The 18,925-nt window shown below is 38.2% G+C and overlaps 4 protein-coding genes across 7 annotated transcripts; 2 read left to right on the forward strand and 2 right to left on the reverse strand.

The window, feature by feature from the left end:
- Positions 1-162: 162 nt before the first annotated feature.
- Positions 163-6,810, reverse strand: LOC130722676 (KH domain-containing protein HEN4-like). The gene is made up of 7 exons (XM_057573488.1): positions 6,056-6,810; positions 3,920-4,378; positions 3,542-3,817; positions 1,971-2,702; positions 1,747-1,829; positions 1,067-1,178; positions 163-542 (listed from the first exon to the last, which is right to left on the reverse strand). Exons 1-7 carry the CDS (start codon positions 6,650-6,652, stop codon positions 408-410), a joined length of 2,394 nt encoding a protein of 797 aa, XP_057429471.1. The 5' UTR covers positions 6,653-6,810; the 3' UTR covers positions 163-407.
- A 1,162-nt stretch (positions 6,811-7,972) lies between these two features.
- On the forward strand, positions 7,973-9,933 carry LOC130723734 (uncharacterized). The gene is made up of 6 exons (XM_057574858.1): positions 7,973-8,306; positions 8,409-8,504; positions 9,121-9,161; positions 9,306-9,426; positions 9,520-9,600; positions 9,698-9,933. The coding sequence occupies exons 1-6, from the start codon at positions 8,070-8,072 to the stop codon at positions 9,746-9,748; spliced, it is 627 nt and encodes a 208-aa protein (XP_057430841.1). The 5' UTR covers positions 7,973-8,069; the 3' UTR covers positions 9,749-9,933.
- Positions 9,934-11,658: 1,725 nt separating this feature from the next.
- LOC130723234 (uncharacterized protein At4g38062-like) lies at positions 11,659-16,269 on the forward strand. 4 transcript variants are annotated; one of them, XM_057574206.1, is made up of 3 exons: positions 11,659-11,822; positions 12,083-15,442; positions 15,979-16,269. In XM_057574206.1, the coding sequence occupies exon 2, from the start codon at positions 12,117-12,119 to the stop codon at positions 15,396-15,398; it is 3,282 nt and encodes a 1,093-aa protein (XP_057430189.1). In that variant the 5' UTR covers positions 11,659-11,822; positions 12,083-12,116; the 3' UTR covers positions 15,399-15,442; positions 15,979-16,269. The 4 variants fall into 4 exon arrangements, with proteins under 4 accessions (XP_057430189.1, XP_057430187.1, XP_057430186.1 ...); XM_057574204.1 differs by having other exon boundaries at positions 16,029-16,269; XM_057574203.1 differs by lacking the exon at positions 15,979-16,269 and having other exon boundaries at positions 11,659-11,847; positions 12,083-15,939.
- Positions 16,270-16,386: 117 nt separating this feature from the next.
- On the reverse strand, positions 16,387-17,928 carry LOC130723235 (uncharacterized). The gene is made up of 4 exons (XM_057574208.1): positions 17,650-17,928; positions 17,399-17,570; positions 17,204-17,320; positions 16,387-16,820 (listed from the first exon to the last, which is right to left on the reverse strand). The coding sequence occupies exons 1-4, from the start codon at positions 17,766-17,768 to the stop codon at positions 16,650-16,652; spliced, it is 579 nt and encodes a 192-aa protein (XP_057430191.1). The 5' UTR covers positions 17,769-17,928; the 3' UTR covers positions 16,387-16,649.
- Between the last annotated feature and the right edge of the window lie 997 nt (positions 17,929-18,925).

The following is an 18,925-nucleotide window of genomic DNA, read 5'->3' on the forward strand; positions in this document are numbered from 1 at the left end:
CATGTGATTCTTCATATACTCGTTATGGTTATGAACAACAAAATGAGGAATATTTGAAGGATTTCTTTTAAATCATCTGAATTAAACAAGACTAAAAAAGTTGAATCAAGACACTTGCTAGTACCAATGCTAACCCGGAAGGATCTTGTAAAGGCACCGGGAAAACAAGAAAAGCAAAATCTTGTTATTTAATTTACTGTTAAGTATTCACCAAAAGAACCAAGCCATTGATGCTAAATTAATTAAATACACTGAAGAAGTTGACTGAGCTGAATCAATTTAACAATGATGACTGGTAGGAAATTTTACAAGGCCAGATGTTACATGATTAAGGAGGGGGGAGGAGAACAGAAGACAATACAATCAACAAACAAAACATAAAACCTATGTCAAAAAAAAGGGATATGTCATGATCCACTAAGAATAAATGATTGGAGAAGGCTCTGTGCCGCTTGGGTTTCATCAGGTGAACCGGATATGACAATAATCCTCTCACTTGATCCAGGATGAGGTTGATGGACAACAACTTTAGCACCTGAAATCTGATAAGGACAGTAATAAATTAAGTTCAAAAAATGAGGGGAAATAAGAGGCTTAGCGATATCTTTGTACATGATTCAAGTAGATCCATCCTTCACAATAACAACCAGAGATCCAGATAAAAATGAAAAAGCACGAGACAAAATACTCCCTGCATTTTAAGTAATATGCTTGCTTAAGGTGGACAGTACAACGATTAATAAAAGGTATTGAAGAGCCTCATTGGCCTAATCCTTTATAAAAATACTCAATATTTACCATCGAAATAATGCTCTCATAATCATATTGACATCATCGAAACAACAAAAATTTGCATAACTTTGAAAATATAAAGAAAATAATTCATACTTTATTGGTTTTCAAAAATAACAAACAGGTTGAAGAAAGAGATGTGTAATTTGAAGCGAACAGAGTATAAACAATCTGAAATCAAATTGGCAACCACAAATGCAAAGTATAAAATGGTAAGCTGGTGAACAACTACACAAATATAAGTATATATGTAAACTTATCCAAATTGGTGTACCTGTCTAAGCCGAGCCAGATTGCTACCATTTTCCCCATACACAGAATCAATAGTATCCTCAGGTACCACAATTTCTACAGTTGTATTAGTCACAATAGCAGATTTGCTTCCACTGCAGACCGAAAAAAGAAAATAAGAAATCGGCAGTTTTCGTATCAAATTTTATATGTACAACAGACTATTCCACCACTCTCATAAATCAATGATGTAGTCGGCTGTAAGGTCACTCCAATGCAAAGACTTAAAATAAGAGCAAATACGCAATGAACCAAGAAAAGCAATATTGAATTAAGACGGCAGTCAAGTACAGTATTAGGTTTTCCACCTTAGAGAGAACAATGCATGGTACAATATCTCGAAATTGTAATATTGTCAAGTTTCAAAACAGCAGGAACATAGTGTTACAGAAGAGGCTTTTAAAATAAACACGCACATAGGGTTCCAATAGTGTAGCTGAACTTCTGAACGTCTAAGAAAATATTGCAAGATAAAATCACGGGCCAAAGAAGCAATTTTGTTTTATGCAGGACATCCACATCCATTGTTTAACACCATAAATGACTCTTAATATTGTAAAAATATTAGAACTTGCGATACCAAAATAGTTTGTTTCTTCTCAAAGTATAGATTTGCAATTTGTGAAAAAAAAAAAAGTCTAGATTGTTCTTCACTTCAACAACCTGACAAGTTCTAAGCCGCCTCTTCGAGATGTCAATCCCCAACTAGCTTCATTAATGCCTCTTGAATTTATCCCAGCAACTGCCTGCAATCAAATTTAATAATAATAATAATAATATTATAATCACAACAAATTCATGAAGGAAAATCCAACCAACACACACACACACACAAACAGAGAGAGAGAGAGAGAGAGAGAGAGAGAGAGAGAGAGAGAGAGAGATACCGGTGGTGTCCATAGCCCTGGTGAAGAAGAACGATCTAAATGTCTAGTACGAGCACGATGATCAATGTCTTGAGGGAAAGTATGTGAAGGAGGATGATCTAAATTTCTAGATCGAGCAAGATGATCAATGTCTTGAGAAAAAGTATGTGAAGGAGGATGATCTAAATTTCTAGGACGAGCAAGATGATCAATATCTTGAGGAAAAGTATGTGAAGGAGGGCGGTCTAAATTTCTAGTAAAAGCAAGATGATCAATGTCTTGAGGAAAAGTATGTGAAGAAGGACGGTCTAAATTTCTAGAAAGAGCAAGATGATCAATGTCTTGAGGAAAAGTACGTGAAGAAGGACGGTCTAAATTTCTAGTAAGAGCAAGATGATCAATTTCTTGAGGAAAAGTATGTGAAGGACGGTCTAAATTTCTGGTAAGAGCAACATGATCAATGTCTTGAGGAAAAGTATGTCTGCTAAGACCATGAGAAATGCCAATAGCTGGTTGGCCTCCAATAGGAGCAATATCCCTCAGTTTCTCATAAGGACTGGTATCAGCTCGAACAGAGGAAAGGTTCCTTGTTCCAGCACTGTCCCTAAGTCTCCCGTAAGGACTGGTATCAGCTCGAACAGAGGAAAGGCTCCTTGTTGCAGCACTACCCTGTGTGCTGCCCAAAAGATTATCTCTTAGTCTACCAGTTGCATTATATAATGCATCTTGCACATTCGAAAACTCTCCTGATATCTGAGTAAAAAAATAGGAAATATATACAAGTTACTAAAAAAATACCTAAACATCACCACAAGGATTATCAAGATGACAAACAAGTAGAGTGAACTATATATACTAGGATTTGTGGCCAACATAGAAATGCTCTGTGAACAAGATTGATCTCTTGTCAATTCAAAATCAGATCAGAGGGGTCTCTTCTTTAATATAGGAAGTTTATCAGAATTAGAAAGAAATCAGCACATAAAGGGGGAGATTAGGGTATCCCGTGCGGCCATACCAGAAAAAAGAAAACTGATATATACAGGTGGCTGAGTATATGCAAAGATACATTAAGAAACCATTAAAATATCAACCTTAGGTTCTAAGTTACTAATATGATCTTGAACAGCATCCATATCTGCAATTTAAATATTACTGCCAAAGAGCAGCAGTTGAATGTCACAGCAGTTGCTCAACTAATATGGTATCACCAAAAAGATGATCCAAGACATCTTTGACGTGTGACAATCACAGATTTCTAGATAGAACAAACCCATGAATGGAAAAATTAACAGCTCATTCCACCAAAATTAAAACCCAAACAGCAGTTGTAGGCAATATATGCATCAAGAAAGAGGTAATGAGTAAGTTATAATAAAGTCCTATTAAGGAAAAGCAGCTCCAGCTTTAAAACCAAACTTAAAACGTCCATGAAAAAAAGAGAGGCAGAAATATGATTTGCATTTCTGAATAATTTATCCTAAAAACAAGAGAGTAGCTAGATACACGGAATCACATTCATGGAAAAATAAAGCATTTTCAGCATGTTTAATTGTACAATAAAATAAAAGAAGCAGAGGATCATCTCCAACCTGTACCACTTGATCATTATCTGATGCACATTTTGGAACCTGATCAGCCCCAATTATTCTTATGCTAGCTCCTGTTGCCCTCCGCATTTCTGACACTATTACTCCACCTTTTCCTAACAAACAACCAACTTGATTCGATGGGACTACAAGTCGTGCTGTAACAGATGACCCTTTATTTAATCCAGAATCTATCCCCTTCTCAATAGCAGCCTCGACAGACCTGGAGAAAACAAGCACAACAGCCTTTTGTGCTGGGGAATATCTTGATTCAGGATTCTGTAAAAAATGAAGCCGCCACCAAAATAAGTTGATAGAAACAGTAATAATATAGAGATACAAAAAGACAAAGTAAAAACAGAAAGATCTTATAGGACCAACCTCTGAAGCGGTAATAGAAATTAATCGATCATCACAGTCAGCAACTGCAGGACCAATACTTATAGTGGCCCCTGTTTCGCTCTGAAGAGCTCTAACAATACTGCCACCCTTTCCAATAACACCTCCAACTCTATCATTTGAACATATAATTTTGAAGGTGACTTCCTGCTGAAGTGCTTTTGATTCCCGGGGTGAAACTCTATTAACTTCAGCTGGCAATGAATGAACTCCAGCAGCATAGCTGTTTGAGCTACTGGATAGTGCAGAGCTTCTCTGCAGAAGATGATCCATATGACGATCAGTAAATGTCTCACGTGGAACTGCAGGTAAAGTCTCATGCTGAAACACTTCATAAGGTTTGCTTCCCACCATCTTTGTTCTATCAGCAGCACTACAATCTTGAAGGCGGCGAGAGACTGCAATAAGTGCCTTCTTTACGGATGACACGCTGCCTTCTATCTACCACAAATCAAAAGATGTTTTCTCAGCATATACAAAGAAATTTCACACAGCATAAATAAACTAAAAACCATTCATCTATTCACATGTTCTTTGATTGGTAAGTTGGAAAATGTTACTAATCATATCCCATGAATTTAAATCCAGGTTTATATGCATCCAAGGAAGTCGCAGTGAAAGGTTCCTGTAAGACACCTCCCTAGCCCAGTTAAGACATTATACTGCTAGCAACCAGGCTCTCACCAAGTTCTAATTAAACAATAAAGAATCGGAACACAAAGGTATCATCAAAAGGAAAGTAAAAAAAAAAAAATTACAATCCGAAATCCAACATATAAGGAGAATGCCGACCTATCTCTTTTCAGTAAGGTAAGAGAAGTCTTGAGATTACTGGTCCACAATTCTCCATTATGAGAAATTTATGAACGATGGGTCAAACAATCACAAGAACGCTGCCTTAAACAAGGGTTAAACATGCATATTGTCTGAACATTTGTTGCATACTTTGTCCACAATGACTCATTTGCTCAATTTTGTTCAATACATACCAACTAATCACAACCATGTACCATACAAAATAATAGAGCACACAGATATTAGTGCATTTATATAAGCCTTGTTTGCTTCTCATAAAAGTTTTAGAAATGCCAAACAGAATACAAAATTACAAAAAAAAAATCTCTTAAAGGCTCTTTATACACTTATGGAGGAGAGCATTAGAGGCAGGCTAAGCCAGATGGGTCTCAAAGGATGATGGTAAAGGATGACTGAGGGTCCATCAAGGATTGGGTGAGGGAACAATGAGGGATTGAACTCATCAAACAACAGGGAAAAGTTCTTTTCAACCAGGGCAGTGACCTGGCCAATGTTGTATGCGGGCTTTGAACTCATTCCAACACACTGTTCCTTTGATTTCATGGGTCGGCTCCGAGATCCTGCACAAGCAGACCAGATTGCAACTTCTGGTGGGACTGGGATCAAACTGCATGGGAAAACTCATAGCATCACACGATCCTATGAGTCAGCACATGACTTCAACAACAATGTTTACCACAACATAAAATATAAAAGGAGTAAAATGGTTATAAATTGTTGTGAAACAATTACAGTATAAGACATTAACAAACTTCAAAAAAGGATCAAATTAAGAATATTAAAGAAGAAAAAAGATACTTGCTAAATGGGTCTAATTGGGCAAGAGACAAATGACACCTAAGCTGGACCAAATCACCAAAGACTTACTCATGAGCCCCAATCGTGCCCAAATTAGGTACCTATTTTTTCTAAAATATACTTTTACAACACGTGTACATACCCCAGACGCACCCATACCCAATAAATATACGGTACGTGGACTGCTCATTAAAAATGAAGTGTCCATGATAAGCAATAAAATGATGATCCAACAAACTGTCACCCACTACCTCCAGAATTCACCCTCTAATACTTAGAAAGTTTTCTAGGATATTATCACCTTCAATAGTTTACTTGGAAGTTTTCTATCATCACAGATTCTATAGACTACTGCTAAATAGTATTCTACAAAATCAGTAAAACAAATGGCAACACATAAAACTGACAAACCATGTGTACACATGAAATTCTCAACACTGAACTTGAACAAGAACACTACTAGACTAGAAACTAGCACTATGCTCGCTATAGTAGTCATGATACCTCAATCACTTCGTCGGAAGAGGAGGTGCAAGCCGGCATATTGTCCCCGGAAACCCTAATTTTGCATCCAGTATCCTTCTTGATTTTCTCCACCACTGTCCCTCCCTTCCCAATGACAGAACCAGCTTGTGCCGCATCCGCCACCAGCCGGCAAGACACCGCCCTGTCCCCAATTTCAATACCTCCCATCTCCTCCGCCACTTCAAGGATCCTATCAAACACCTTAACCAACGCTTCCTGCGCCTTGGAGAACTCAATCTCCTCCCCGCCGATATGGCACCTGCCAGTCAAGGCAGCGTCGGCGATGACCATAATGACTCGATCAGGCGACTCTGCCGGAGCATCCTCGACTCGGATCTTAGCACCGGTGGATTGCTGGAGGTTTTTTATGACTGCGCCAGACTTTCCGATAACGCCGCCGATGCGGGAGGAGTGACAGAGGATGCGGAAGGCGACGTGGCCGGAGGGTGTGGGGATTGACGGAGGGTGGTTGGAGGACCTCGCGCGCTTGGATGACCCGTTTGGGGAATACGGGTCCGGGTCGGATATTCCGAGCATGGAACGCTTCGCCGGCGGAGAGAAAAAACTGCTTCCCATTGAAAGAGATTGATGAAGCGAATTGAATTGAGATACAGTGCAGTGCAATGCGCCGAGGGAGGAGGAGGAGGAGGAGGGTGCGCAGTGCGCTTAGGGTTTCAGAACCCGCGCACGCATTGACAGTGGCTTTTACAGATAATAGAACCCGCTGTCAGCTACGTTATTGCAGAACGTATATTATATTTGTCTAGTTTAGGAAAAATATGGGTATTACTATTGAACGCCGCCGATAGCAGTGATTAATTCATTTCATTAGTCGCATATGTTTGTATTAAGGGTTAAATGGTTGACTATGAAAAGTATGTGTATCTTAAATTTCTCATTTTAATATTTATGTTAATACTTAAATAGGTTAAGTGGAACGAGATATACAGTACCTTCCTCCAAAATAAATTTATAAATTTGTCATCTATTGGTCCAAAACTTTGTTATTCTATTGAATCCCCGACATAAGATCTTGCTAAGTCTCTCTAATTTCCTTCCACACTAGGGACTCATCACTTGTCTTATATTGGTAGATAGTTGAGTCTTTTATGCTGACAATAATTCAAAATTGGACAATATACAAAAAATGATTTATTACGGGGATCAAAACTCATTTTGATAATATGTCTAGAAAAGTCTTAATATCTACAACAAGTCGTACAGTGCCCCATAATCGACTCTCAAGGGCATGCCTACCAACTTATTCAACAATGATAACTCAGCAAAATTATTTGAACCACCCTCCAACGTCTTTCTCGCGAGAATCTCGCAAGGCAACATCTCTTTGCCTTACGACCAAACGCCACGCCCAAGAAGAGGAGCATATCATGTTGCATGCACCGTTCTCGCGACTACAAGAAGTACATTGAACCTAGTCGATCGAAGGGCCAATCGCAACTCATGTTGTACCTAGGGCTCCGAGCAATGTTGACCTATCATGAAACACTTTGACCTCTCCTATATCAATAGAGACAAATTGAACAATGGTACACACAATGTCTAATCTAGAACCCTATTATTTTGAACAATAGGTAATTTGGGTGTCGGGATGTCATCGTAGGTAAACCATCGGCGTAAGACTTCATAAAAGGACAAAGGAGCCACCATCAAGCCCAAAGCACCGCCGATATCATACCATCTTATCCACCGTGTTTGAAGAAGTTGTCTATCCAAGGTATTTTACCTTCACTTGGGATTGGATTTTACAAAAGAAGCAAGTTAAGCATGAAACAGTAACAACTAACAAGCTATAAGGCACGTGGTAATGAGGCTCATTGGGACACGTGTCATTTTCTCGTTATTGAGAATAGATTGCCTGCCTTGAATGGTAGGTGAAAAAAGAATCCCGCCAAGGAGAAGCAAAATGTAACACACAGAGTTGGAATTGGAATCGAAAGATAAGAGAAACTAGTTCAAATTCAAAGGTAGATGCATGCATGTTGGAGCAGTACTGAAAATGAGTAGTAGAGAGGGAGAGGAAGAGAAGGTGCCTCTGCTATCTTCGAGCAGAGAAAGAGGAAGAACCAGAAACAGAGGAGACTCGATTTCAGACCTTTTCTTGAGAGTGTGTAGGTTCTTCAGCTTCATCACCTCTTTTGCTGCCATTCTCTGCGTAACCGTCAACGTCCTCTCTGCAATTCGCTCCTTCAAACACGCTTCCCATTCTGATGTATATATATCTTCTTTTATTTATTTTTCTAATTCTAATATATATGTTACCTTCTTATTCATTTTTTAGCAATTTGTTTGATTATTTGAGCTTGCCTTTCAGTTCTTTGATGGCATATTTCGGTGTTACGCGGTTCTCATTGCGTGTTTCGTTGTTCTGGCTGAGACCGAATGGAAATTCATCATCAACTTCTGGCAGGTTAATTCATAACTTTCATGCATGGCCATCTTTAATTTGATTGATTTGTTAAGAATTATATATTGAATCATTGAAAATTTGAAATGGTAGTTGAACTTGTTAGAAATTTGGGTATGATAATCCTGGATAACTTTAAAGAATCGTGTTCGTACACTTTCCGAACAAAGTATTTCGACCCTATTTTTGCCTGGGTTCACGAAATCCTTGTTGGGATAATTCTTGAAGAACAATTTGTTTCTGGCAATAGAGAACGGATCAGGAAAGTAGAGAAAATGTATATTTTGATTATTTTCTGTTTTCTGTATCTAAAACTGAGGCCAAATGACTCCTTATATTGGAGTGTGTTTCAGAAACCGAAAAACGGTTAATTACAGCTAGGGGCGGAGCCCCTTGGAACCCCGCAATCTATTCGCGGTCAATTATGCGTTGGCTCAACAAGCGTGCACTCTGCACTACTCTAACTCGTTTCCGAGCTTAACGCGTAATCGCATCGGCCTACAATAAATCACATTACTACTAAAATCCATTGATGATACTAAAATCACCAACAGAAGTTACTGGATATTGTTCTTGAGTTGCTCTTAGTTTTCTATGATTTTACTGCTCAACTTTACAGGTTTTGGAGTATTGGGTAGGCAGGGGTATGCTGCAGATCTTGTAAGTCATTAAACTAAAACATTTTAGCTAGATTCTAAGTTAATAACTTTTCTTTGGTGCATTCATTTGATAAAATTAGTTAGTTATATGCTAGTAATTACTTATTATACTGATTAACTAAACTGTTAATTGGCTACAATGTAGTGCTGCAGTGATGACCAGGGCTTTCCCTGACTATGGTGCTAGGGAGCCAAAAAAGCTTGTTATTCTTCAGAACATAGCGTGCTATATGCTTCTTGCTTGTGGTTTACTTTATGTTGTCTCGGTAAGATTATTAATTGATCAAGAGAGGAAATTTAATTATCTGCATAATGTAAAATGTGTAATTATTCTGCTTTACTTGCTTTCCCATTTGAAGGGAATCCTTTGCATTGGTTGTTTAAAACGTTATCGGCAGAAGCAAGAGATCACTAGAGAACAAGCAGCCAAGGATCTTGAGGTACATAATTATGCTTTTATTAATTTTGACTAACTTTATCTCAATTTGATCCAAATTAATTTTGCCTTTTACTTGCTTGTGTGTGAACATTTCCCAGGAATTGGAACGACGTAAAGGAGAACTTGAACAATTACTTATGACTGAATAGGTTTTGAAGCGTTTGAAAGTAGTGTTGAAATTGTTGTGAAGAAAAAATCCATATACAACAACCTATGTATGAATATCTTTATGCATGATTTGTCTTGTTGGTTACTATAATATGGTTTCTTAACCTAAAATCAACTGAATTGAATTCTACAAAGTATAGTATATTTTTATGCATGATTTGTATTATTGGGTTGAAAAATTACGAAATTTCACGTTGATGGAAATGAGGAGATATAAGCTTTGTGTCACCAGCTACCAAAACAAAGTATAGTTTAAAAACAATTTAACAAGATGGGGCAAGAGAAATTGATTATTTGTGATGGAAAATAAATCCGTCACAAAATCCTACAAATTCGCTGTAAATCCTTGTTGGCGATCTTGCGACGGATAAAATGTTCGTCACAAAATCCTAGTCAACGGATTTGCAACGGAAAAATCCATCACAAAATATTGTCGACGTGATTGCGACGGATGATATATCCTGCACTATACTTGCGACGATGTACAGATACGTCACCAAATAATCGACTTTGCGACGAAAAATGATCAGCCGCACAAGCTTATAACGATAAGAACTCAGCGACGGACTTTTTCATCGCAAATTCCGTCATTCACCGGACCGAAGTAGTTGTTTGTAAATCTGTGATGGAATTTGCGACGTAATTTCCCATATCGGTAAATCAATTTAATTTTTTTGTAAATTGTTTTATTTGTTACATTATTTGAAAAAAGAACCAAATTATGAGATTTGCACTTAGCTTTCACATAACCCATTGTAATACTATCGTAATATTAATTAAAAAAACCAAATTCGTAAGTAAAGGCTTAGAAATAGCTCAAAGATCAAACATTAATCGCTTGGTTGAAATTAGAGATGGCAGGAAAACTCAAATCCGTGGGGCCCAACCCGAACCCGACCCGAAATTGTGGGCGAAACCCTATTTCTTTGGGTTTGGGTTCGGGTTTGGGTTTCACCCAAATTTTAAAACATGTTTGGGTTTGGGTGTGAGATTGATTAAACCCGCACCCAAACCCGAAGTCTTATGCCTGTAACTACCAACCCTTATACATATACTATTAAAGCTACTAAGTAGAGTTTTTTTTTTTTAAGTTACTAAGTAGACTTATGTTCATGAACTATATTTTTTCCTTTGTATTGGAATGATAATGAGGTTTAATCAGCTTATGTTCATGTTGTTCTCTTATGTACATGTTGTTTCCGGGTTGATGTTTTTGATTTTTTGTCGGTTCGGTGCTCACATTGGGTTTTGGGTTTGGATTTAACTTTTGCACTCATATTGAATTTGGGTTTGGGTTTGAGTTTGAGTTTGGGTGTGAGAATGGTCAAACCCGCACCTACGGGGCCCATTGCCAACCCTAGTTGAAACAGATTCAAGTGAGGCCTTTAAGCTTATCACCCAAAATTGTCTTGCGAATCAGCCCTACAAAGCGCTGGTGAAGGAAATTGCTCACCTTGCGGATAAGAACGAGGAAGTCTTGTTCTGTGACATCTATAGAGAAGCCAATAAAGAGTCTTAATTTCTAAGCCTCTCATGGGCAGTTGGGCACCGAGTCCAAGATCTTAGCTTCAATGAGGAGAACATCTCTTCAGCACTTCCTCACAAAAAATGTAATGAGAGTTTCACACTTTCATCCCTAAAGTTGTGTAGTGTTGTTTGTTTGGGGCGTTAGCCCTCCAAATTAAGAAAGAAAAAAAAAACTATTGCACATATTCATAGATAAAATTCATTTGTATTTCTTATATCTGACACGAATTCTTATATGGTGAAGGGTGTGTTTGTTTGAGCTTATTTTGAGAAGATAAATAAATTATTTTTATTAGTGTAAACAAACACAAACCATGTACGTTTTTTCTCAAAAAAATTAAAAATAAATATAAGTAGTGTATGCGGTGGTTCCCTCCCTCCACATCGATTCAAAAATTCGAAACAGCGCGTCGTCGTTGAAGCGCGGTGGTGGTGACTGAACTCTTCGGAGGAGCTGCAACTGCAACGCCTCAGATTTAACACGCAGCGCCGTGCCGGTTTTGTCCCCATTCTCAACAACAACAACTGGTAACGTAACGTAACGTAACGTAACGTAAAGCTCCTCCCTCATAACTCAGATCTCATCAATACAATTTCGACACACATTTATGCATCTTCAATTTCTCATTATTCACCAAATCTATCATCTCACGCTCTCATTTTTACGTGCATTAACTTGAACCTAAACGAGTTTTCAATTTCAATTCCATGAGTAGAAAATTTGGATTTCTTATAGTGTTATCAATTCTAGGGTTTCTCAATTGAAGTTTTATGTATGTATCTATCAGGAACTGAACCTGTGTTCAATTGAAGAGAAAAACAATGGATAGTGTGTCCGCCGCCGCGGAGTTGGAAGATGTCAGAGCAGAGGTGGAGAAGCTTAGGGCGGAATGCCGAGCCAAGACGAAGCTTCTGGAGAGTTTGAAGAAGGATCGCGGTGAAGAGATTGTCAAATTTCAAGAAGCTACGAAGCTGGCTGAGAAACACGCGCGTGAGCTCGATCGCAAGTCTGAGGAGATTCAGGAATTGAGGAAAATTCAGGAGGATCTCAAGTGTGATTTGCAGGAAAAGGAAGCCTGCATTGCGCATTTGAGTTCGGAGAATAGGAAGATTCAAGGAAATTGTGCTGAGAGGTTGGTAACATTGGAGGGGAGTAACAGAAAGATGGTGGTGGCATTGGATGAACTCACTGCTAGAAACAATGATCTGGAGCAGAATGCTTGTGCTAGCAGTGGTGAAATCTCGAGGCTCAAGGCGCTCTTATTGGCAGCTGAGGAGAAGTGTTTGGAGGCGGAGGAGAAAGCGCGGCAAGCTGTGATACTGAGAAGGAGAGAGGATGTGATACTGCAATTGGAGGAAGAGAATATGAGTGTGCAAGATAAGATTAAATGGAGAAATGAACAGTTCAAGCATCTTGAAGAAGCTCATGAGCAGCTTCAAGTTCAGTTCCAAAAGAGCAAGGAGGAGTGGGAAAAGGAGAAGTCTGCACTGCTTGATGAGATGTCTTCCTTGCAGACCAGTTTGGATTCTCAAACAAGGACTTTGGAGGGGCTTCAATCGCGATTGGAGATGTGCAACCATGCATTGGCTCATGAAGAAAGCAAGAGGAAACTCATGGAGGCGGAAATACGTGAATTGAAGACTTGCTTTGATGATGTTTATAGCCAATGTGAGGAAAAAAAGACAGAGGTACAAGAGTTGACTGCTATGAGGAATGATGAGATAGCAAGCCTGAGGAACTCGCTTGGAGAGAAAGAGATGCTGGTGCGAGAATTGGAGCGGAAAATTGTTCTCCTTGAACAAGATAATCAGGAACTGGGAGATTCAGTTAAAGAACTTAGGGAGGCTCAAATCCAAAATGGTGGAGCAAATTCTCTGACATCGAAGCTTCGCAACAAGCTTAGGCGGTTGGAAGAGACTCATAAAGGTTGTTCCTCAATTCTCAAGTCTAAAGAGTCTCAATGGGATTCTCAAGTGGCAAAGATGGAAGCAGATATTATTGCTTACAAGTCTACACTGACCAATAAAGAACAAGAAATAAGGGAGCTTCAGATGGAATTGGAAACATGTTACCATGCCATTGCAGATAATCATATGGAACTCTTGATCTTTAAATCAGAACTTGCAGAGGCTCACTCCAAATCATTCACTGCAGAAACTGAAAATGCAGTTCGTTTCAAAGAGAAAGAAAATATGATTCTATTTTCTACAGAGCAATTGAGAGTGAAAGACAATTCTCTAACAACTACAGTGTGGCAACATCTTCAATTGGAGGAAGTGGTTGAACAACAAAAGAAAATGCTTGAGGAATCATCTGCAGGTCAACTCATCTTGAAAGAGCAACTCTTGCAGATGGAAAGTACCCTACAGCATGAAAGAAATGCTGCGCTTGAGGCTCTAGAACGGCTAAAACTTGAAATAGCCAATAAAAATGATGAACTGTCTCGATTAGATTGTGAAGCACAAAGTTGGAAGTCTACTGCTGAAACCCTCAGAGGTTCCTATGAAGAAATTCAGGGGTCTTGTGAAAAGATGGAAACTTCTCTACAATCACAAATTGAGAATGAGCAAGCCCTTAAGCAGGAGAATGAAAACCTTCTCTGCATTGTCAAGGATAAGGACAGGAAAATTGAAGACCTTCAACGGCAGATATCTTCATTGGAACTGTGCAATGCTGAGATAATGAAGGAAGCAGAAAAATGTAAGCAAGAGAAAGATGGTCTTGTCCAAATTGCATTGGAGAAGGATTGTTGCATCAAAGATCTTCAGAAAGATATAGCCATTGCCGACTTGAAGCAAGAGTCGCTGAAAGAAAAGTTAGAAGATGCCATTGTGGCTAAAATGGATGCAGAAAAGGCGCTAAAGAAGGAGAAAGAGATTCTGTTGAAGATTAAAGACGAAAATCAAACTCTAAAGCATTTTCAGAAGCTAGCTACAACAATGGAGCATGATTTGTCAGATGCAATGTATTTCTCTTTCTCAAATCAAGTTGAAAAGTTGGTCGAGGTTAGTGCGCTTAATGAGGCCTTGAAGAATGCAGAATACCTGACAAAGCTAGAAATTGAAGAGAAGACAGCTCTGAAGCAGGAGGAAGAGAACCTTTTGAAGATTAAAGACGAAAGTCAAACTCTAAAGCACTTTCAGGAGCTAGCTACTACACTGGAGCATGATTTGTCAGATGCAATGTATTTCTCTTTCTCAAATCAAGTTGAAAAGTTGGTCGAGGTTAGTGCACTTAATGAGGCATTGAAGAATGCAGAATACCTGACAAAGCTAGAAATTGAAGAGAAGAATATAAGAATAGCAAGATCAGAACTGGAAATTGACAACTTGAAAAAAAAGTTAGAAGAAGCAATTATGGCACAAATGGATGCAGAAAAGGCTCTGAAGCAGGAGGAAGAGAACCTTATGAAGATTAAAGACAAAAATCAAACTCTAAAGCACTTTCAAGTGCTAGCTACAACAATGGAGCATGATTTGTCAGATGCAATGTATTTCTCTTTCTCAAATCAAGTTGAAAAGTTGATCGAGGTTAGTGCGCTTAATGAGGCCTTGAAGAATGCAGAATACCTGACAAAATTAGAAATTGAAGAGAAGAATATGAGAATAGTGAAATCAGAACTGGAAATTAACAGTTTGCTTGACAATCTTGCGCACACCAAGGAATCATTCTTCCATTTGAAACACGAAGCAGAACAGCTTCAAACATCATTGGAAGCTATGAAGTTTGAAACTGAAAAATTGACAGATAAACAGCAGACCATGGAATACATGATTACAGAGCTCAACTCTGAGAAAGAAAGTTTGCTCCAAGACATCAAGAAACTTTCAGGCGAAAGGGAAGGGATGTTGGCATATATTGAAGACTTATGTGACAGAATTGGAGAGTTGTCTAGTGGGGATATGCAATTGATGGAGAGGCTGGGGAAGATATTAAACACTTCTGTAGATGAAAATGAAACAGCAATGGATTCAGTGATTGGTGATCATGATTGTCCTAGAGATAATGCAAACAGTCTTCTCTTTCCGACTACAAATAAAAAATTTGAAGAAAGTTTTGGTGAACGGTCACCATTGGCAGAGGTTAACAGTTTGCATATGTAAACCAGGGAAGAAATTTGTGTCCTTGCTGAAGAAAATGCCACAAGGTATACCAAGTTCAGAAATAAGTGCCTCTTCACATTGACATGTTTGTTGTAATAATGCTTTTTTCTTAGTCTCATTGTTTTCTTTTAGCAAAACCTTTTCACCATGGTGCAACAGGTTTAGAGTTTCCTACTGTATGACTGCGAGTTTGTAGATTTGAAGTTTTAAAATCAGTCTCTTGCAAATTTTAAGAAAATGCTGTCTGCAATAGATCCATTGTGGTGCTGTAGTGTAGTGGAAACATTGTACTACCCAAATTGACCTTTTAGCAAAAATCTTTTACTTGTCATCCTGTCAAGAATATAAGGCCCATTTCCCATCCTTTTATGACACTTTTGAGGAATAGAGGTTAACATTGAAAACAGGATTAACTGAACTTCCTCCACAAAACTCCTATAACTGATTTGCGTCAAAAGTTGTTGCTATTTTCTTAAAGGAAAACTGGTTCTTAAGAATTAATGTAACTTCTAATGATTAGTAGGGCCAGACTTCTGTTTCCCTTGTTTAAATCAATTGAGAAATTATATGGAATGTGCAGGTGTTGGTCATTTCATTTCAAGCTGAAATTGACCAGTGGATTTTATGTAGGTTACATCTGCAGTAGAAAATGGATACAGGAGTCGAAGATCAAGCTGTGATATTGCTAATGTAGTCTAGCTGTGATATCGCTCATGTAGTCTATTGCTTCAGTAATTGCCACATGTTGCCTTCAGAGATGTTTATATTAGTTGAATGGTCAAGTCTGTTGAACCATGTATCAGTTTGGATGCAAACCAAAACACTTGTTGTTGCTTTATTCATTACATTTTAGTATATAACCTATGATAAAGCTGTATCCAAACAGGCTCCATGTTGGAGGAAGTCTTTCTGATTCTTTAGCTACGCGGTCAAGTCAATCATTAATCTAAGCAGAAGCTGCAAAAATTGTTTCAGGAAATCATCTAACTTATCAACAAATTTTACCATTCAAAATTTCTGGTAACATTAATGCAAAGTATAACAGCTTATAAGACACAGATACATGTTTATGGATCATGAGTTCATGATGGAGGCTGCCTTACAAGCTCTTCTTATGTATTGATACAGTATTTTCAGACTATCACTCAGCAATGACTTCCATTAGGAATATTCTTGAATTACAACATTTAAATTCATCAATGAGATTCTGAATAAAATCCACACACATATATTCCAATTGGATATTAAATTTCAGGGAGCATGGTTTGAGGTATTTGGCTTGTTAGAGTAGTCAGTGAGCCATTTCTGCTTGTTCTTCTGCGATGCATTCCAGTTTCTAGCAAATTGTGCAAGGCCTTCAGTTAGTGATCCAAGATTTACACCATTTCCAACCAAAATGCTTGTCACTCCCATTTTAGAGACCTATAAATGAAAATGATAATAACAGACAAATAATGAGAGAATAGAATAGTACAATCAGTTTGTGTTTATGGATTTACATTGAAGGTCACATGACAAAATCTTTGCGTTTGCAACCAAATACACACACAGTGTGTGTGTTTGGATTTTCTGTTAATTCAACGTGGATCTAGATTGAACTTGAAGTGATGAAAGTGTTTGGATTTCTGTTGACTCAACGTGGATCCACATTGAACTCGATGGGATGAAACCATGCTTTTCCAACCATGTTGAGTTAACGTGTCAAATTCTAACTTCTCTATTGATACATCGAGATACGTGAAATCAGCGTTGCTCTGGCGCCAAATTAAATATACAGCTAAAAAGTGAGTGTTGTGTATTGTTACCGCTTGGATGTTCCTATTCTCATCATCAAAGAAGAGCATAGAGCTGAAAGGAACCCCAGTGGTTGAATGAATTCTGTGAAAATGATCAGTTTTATGCGTCCAGCTTGAAAATATTTCCTGAACAACAACACATGAACTACATGTCATAAATTCAATACATAAATCTGAATAATGCAACAAAAACAACACACGCACCTTGGCAACAAACATTGAATTGAGGTTCAATTTGTTGAGAAAAGCATTAGCAATATCAGAGGTTGGTGATCGAGAAGCAATGGCAACATCGATTCCTTTCTGCTTCAGCGCCATTAATATGCCCTTTGCGTGGGGATACAGAGAAGGCGTTTCACGCTTCGATCGACACTCACTGAAATGAATCAAACTCAACATGTTCAGATTTCTATGTGTAGAAGAAGAATTCAAATTAGGTTAGAGAAGGAACGAACCAGTAGAAAGGCCAGAGAGTGTAATCGAGATCGAAGACGACAAGCTTTGGCAGAACTTCAAACGATTCGATTTTCTGCACTGCCTCCGCCTTCACCTTCTCCGTCGCATGCTCCGCCATCTCTCTCCCCCTCTCTCTATGCTTTCTGGTTTGAGACTTTTCAGTCCCAAAATTTTGAAATGTTCTGAATTTTTTTTTTTCTACATCGGAAAATTAACGGCAAAACTAAAAACGACTAAGGAACATTAAAATTATCCCTCATAATGAGGATCTCAAGGTCCAACGGAGGTGCATCCATGAGACGTAGCGACTCTGTGGGAGTAGAGGCTCCTCTCCTGGCTAGCCAATCCGTCGGTTTGTTGCACTCCCGAAATGGTCTTAACTCTTAACTCTCAAGTAATTTAAACTTTCAAGTATTTGGCATTTTAAGGTTGCTACAGTGCTATTTTTTTTATGATTGAAATAGAAACGTCCAAATATCCGACCGAATACAAGAGTTAAAAACCAAAGGATAATTCCCAACCTAAACATCATCACCCAACAACCCTGAATATTTAACTATGGTGTGAGCCACCTTATTAGCATCCCTATACACATGGCTAAAAGAAACAAATGAAAACAAAGGAATAAGATTCTTAATCTTTTGAACAAGGGGAGTTAGATAAGAGTTGTGAATGGACTGATCTTGAATAGCTCTAATAACCCTATCAGAATCAGATTCAATCCAAAGTTTTAGTGCATGTTTGGTTTTCAGTTTGAACTCCGTTGGCGCACATTCCAAGAGAAAATGAATGTGGTTTTCACGCTTTCCAATAGCAAACGTGAAAGAAGGTTGTGGGTTAAGTTGGAATGAAAGTACTTTCACTTTCATGTTAACTTAAATACAAACATAGCCTTAGATGCCCATGCTCCACCGCCAACTTCATGCCTTTGATATACAGCCATAGCTTCTGGAAAGAGAACACCCAAATCATGCTTGCAAGACTATGAGACTATATAATTATCAAAGTCCTTGAATCATTTATATAGCAATCAAGGTTTGTGCATGAGTTAATTTTATGCATAAAAAATATTAATTAGAAAGTAATTTCATTGTAATATTGGACACATTATCTCAACTTAGTTTATTATTTGTCCCTGAATGATAGTTCAAGTGGTAAAAGTTAGAGACATGTAGGTTCAGTGGGGAGGTCCAGGGATAATTTCTGGATGGTGTAATTTATCTTTCCAATGTAAACCCAAAAAAACTTAATTTACTATTTTAATTGAATCTCAAT

This window comes from Lotus japonicus, chromosome 6 (genome assembly GCF_012489685.1).
Source record: "Lotus japonicus ecotype B-129 chromosome 6, LjGifu_v1.2".
Taxonomy (NCBI): Eukaryota; Viridiplantae; Streptophyta; class Magnoliopsida; order Fabales; family Fabaceae; genus Lotus; species Lotus japonicus.

Bases quoted from the DNA above. Each gene is read 5' to 3' on its own strand.
- LOC130722676 (XM_057573488.1), bottom strand. From the start codon at position 6,652: ATGGGAAGCAGTTTTTTCTCTCCGCCGGCGAAGCGTTCCATGCTCGGA. The intron at 3,818-3,919 runs GTTGGTCCTATA...CATTTTTTACAG, and splicing joins TTTCTATTACCGCTTCAGAG to AATCCTGAATCAAGATATTC. The intron at 1,179-1,746 runs GTTGTTGAAGTG...TTCGGTCTGCAG, and splicing joins GGCGGCTTAGAACTTGTCAG to TGGAAGCAAATCTGCTATTG.
- LOC130723235 (XM_057574208.1), bottom strand. From the start codon at position 17,768: ATGGCGGAGCATGCGACGGAGAAGGTGAAGGCGGAGGCAGTGCAGAAA. The intron at 17,321-17,398 runs GTGCGTGTGTTG...GTTGTTGTTCAG, and splicing joins ATTCAATGTTTGTTGCCAAG to GAAATATTTTCAAGCTGGAC. The intron at 16,821-17,203 runs GTAACAATACAC...TTTCATTTATAG, and splicing joins AGAATAGGAACATCCAAGCG to GTCTCTAAAATGGGAGTGAC.
- LOC130723734 (XM_057574858.1), top strand. From the start codon at position 8,070: ATGCATGTTGGAGCAGTACTGAAAATGAGTAGTAGAGAGGGAGAGGAA. The intron at 8,505-9,120 runs GTTAATTCATAA...TCAACTTTACAG, and splicing joins TCATCATCAACTTCTGGCAG to GTTTTGGAGTATTGGGTAGG. The intron at 9,427-9,519 runs GTAAGATTATTA...TCCCATTTGAAG, and splicing joins GTTTACTTTATGTTGTCTCG to GGAATCCTTTGCATTGGTTG.
- LOC130723234 (XM_057574206.1), top strand. From the start codon at position 12,117: ATGGATAGTGTGTCCGCCGCCGCGGAGTTGGAAGATGTCAGAGCAGAG.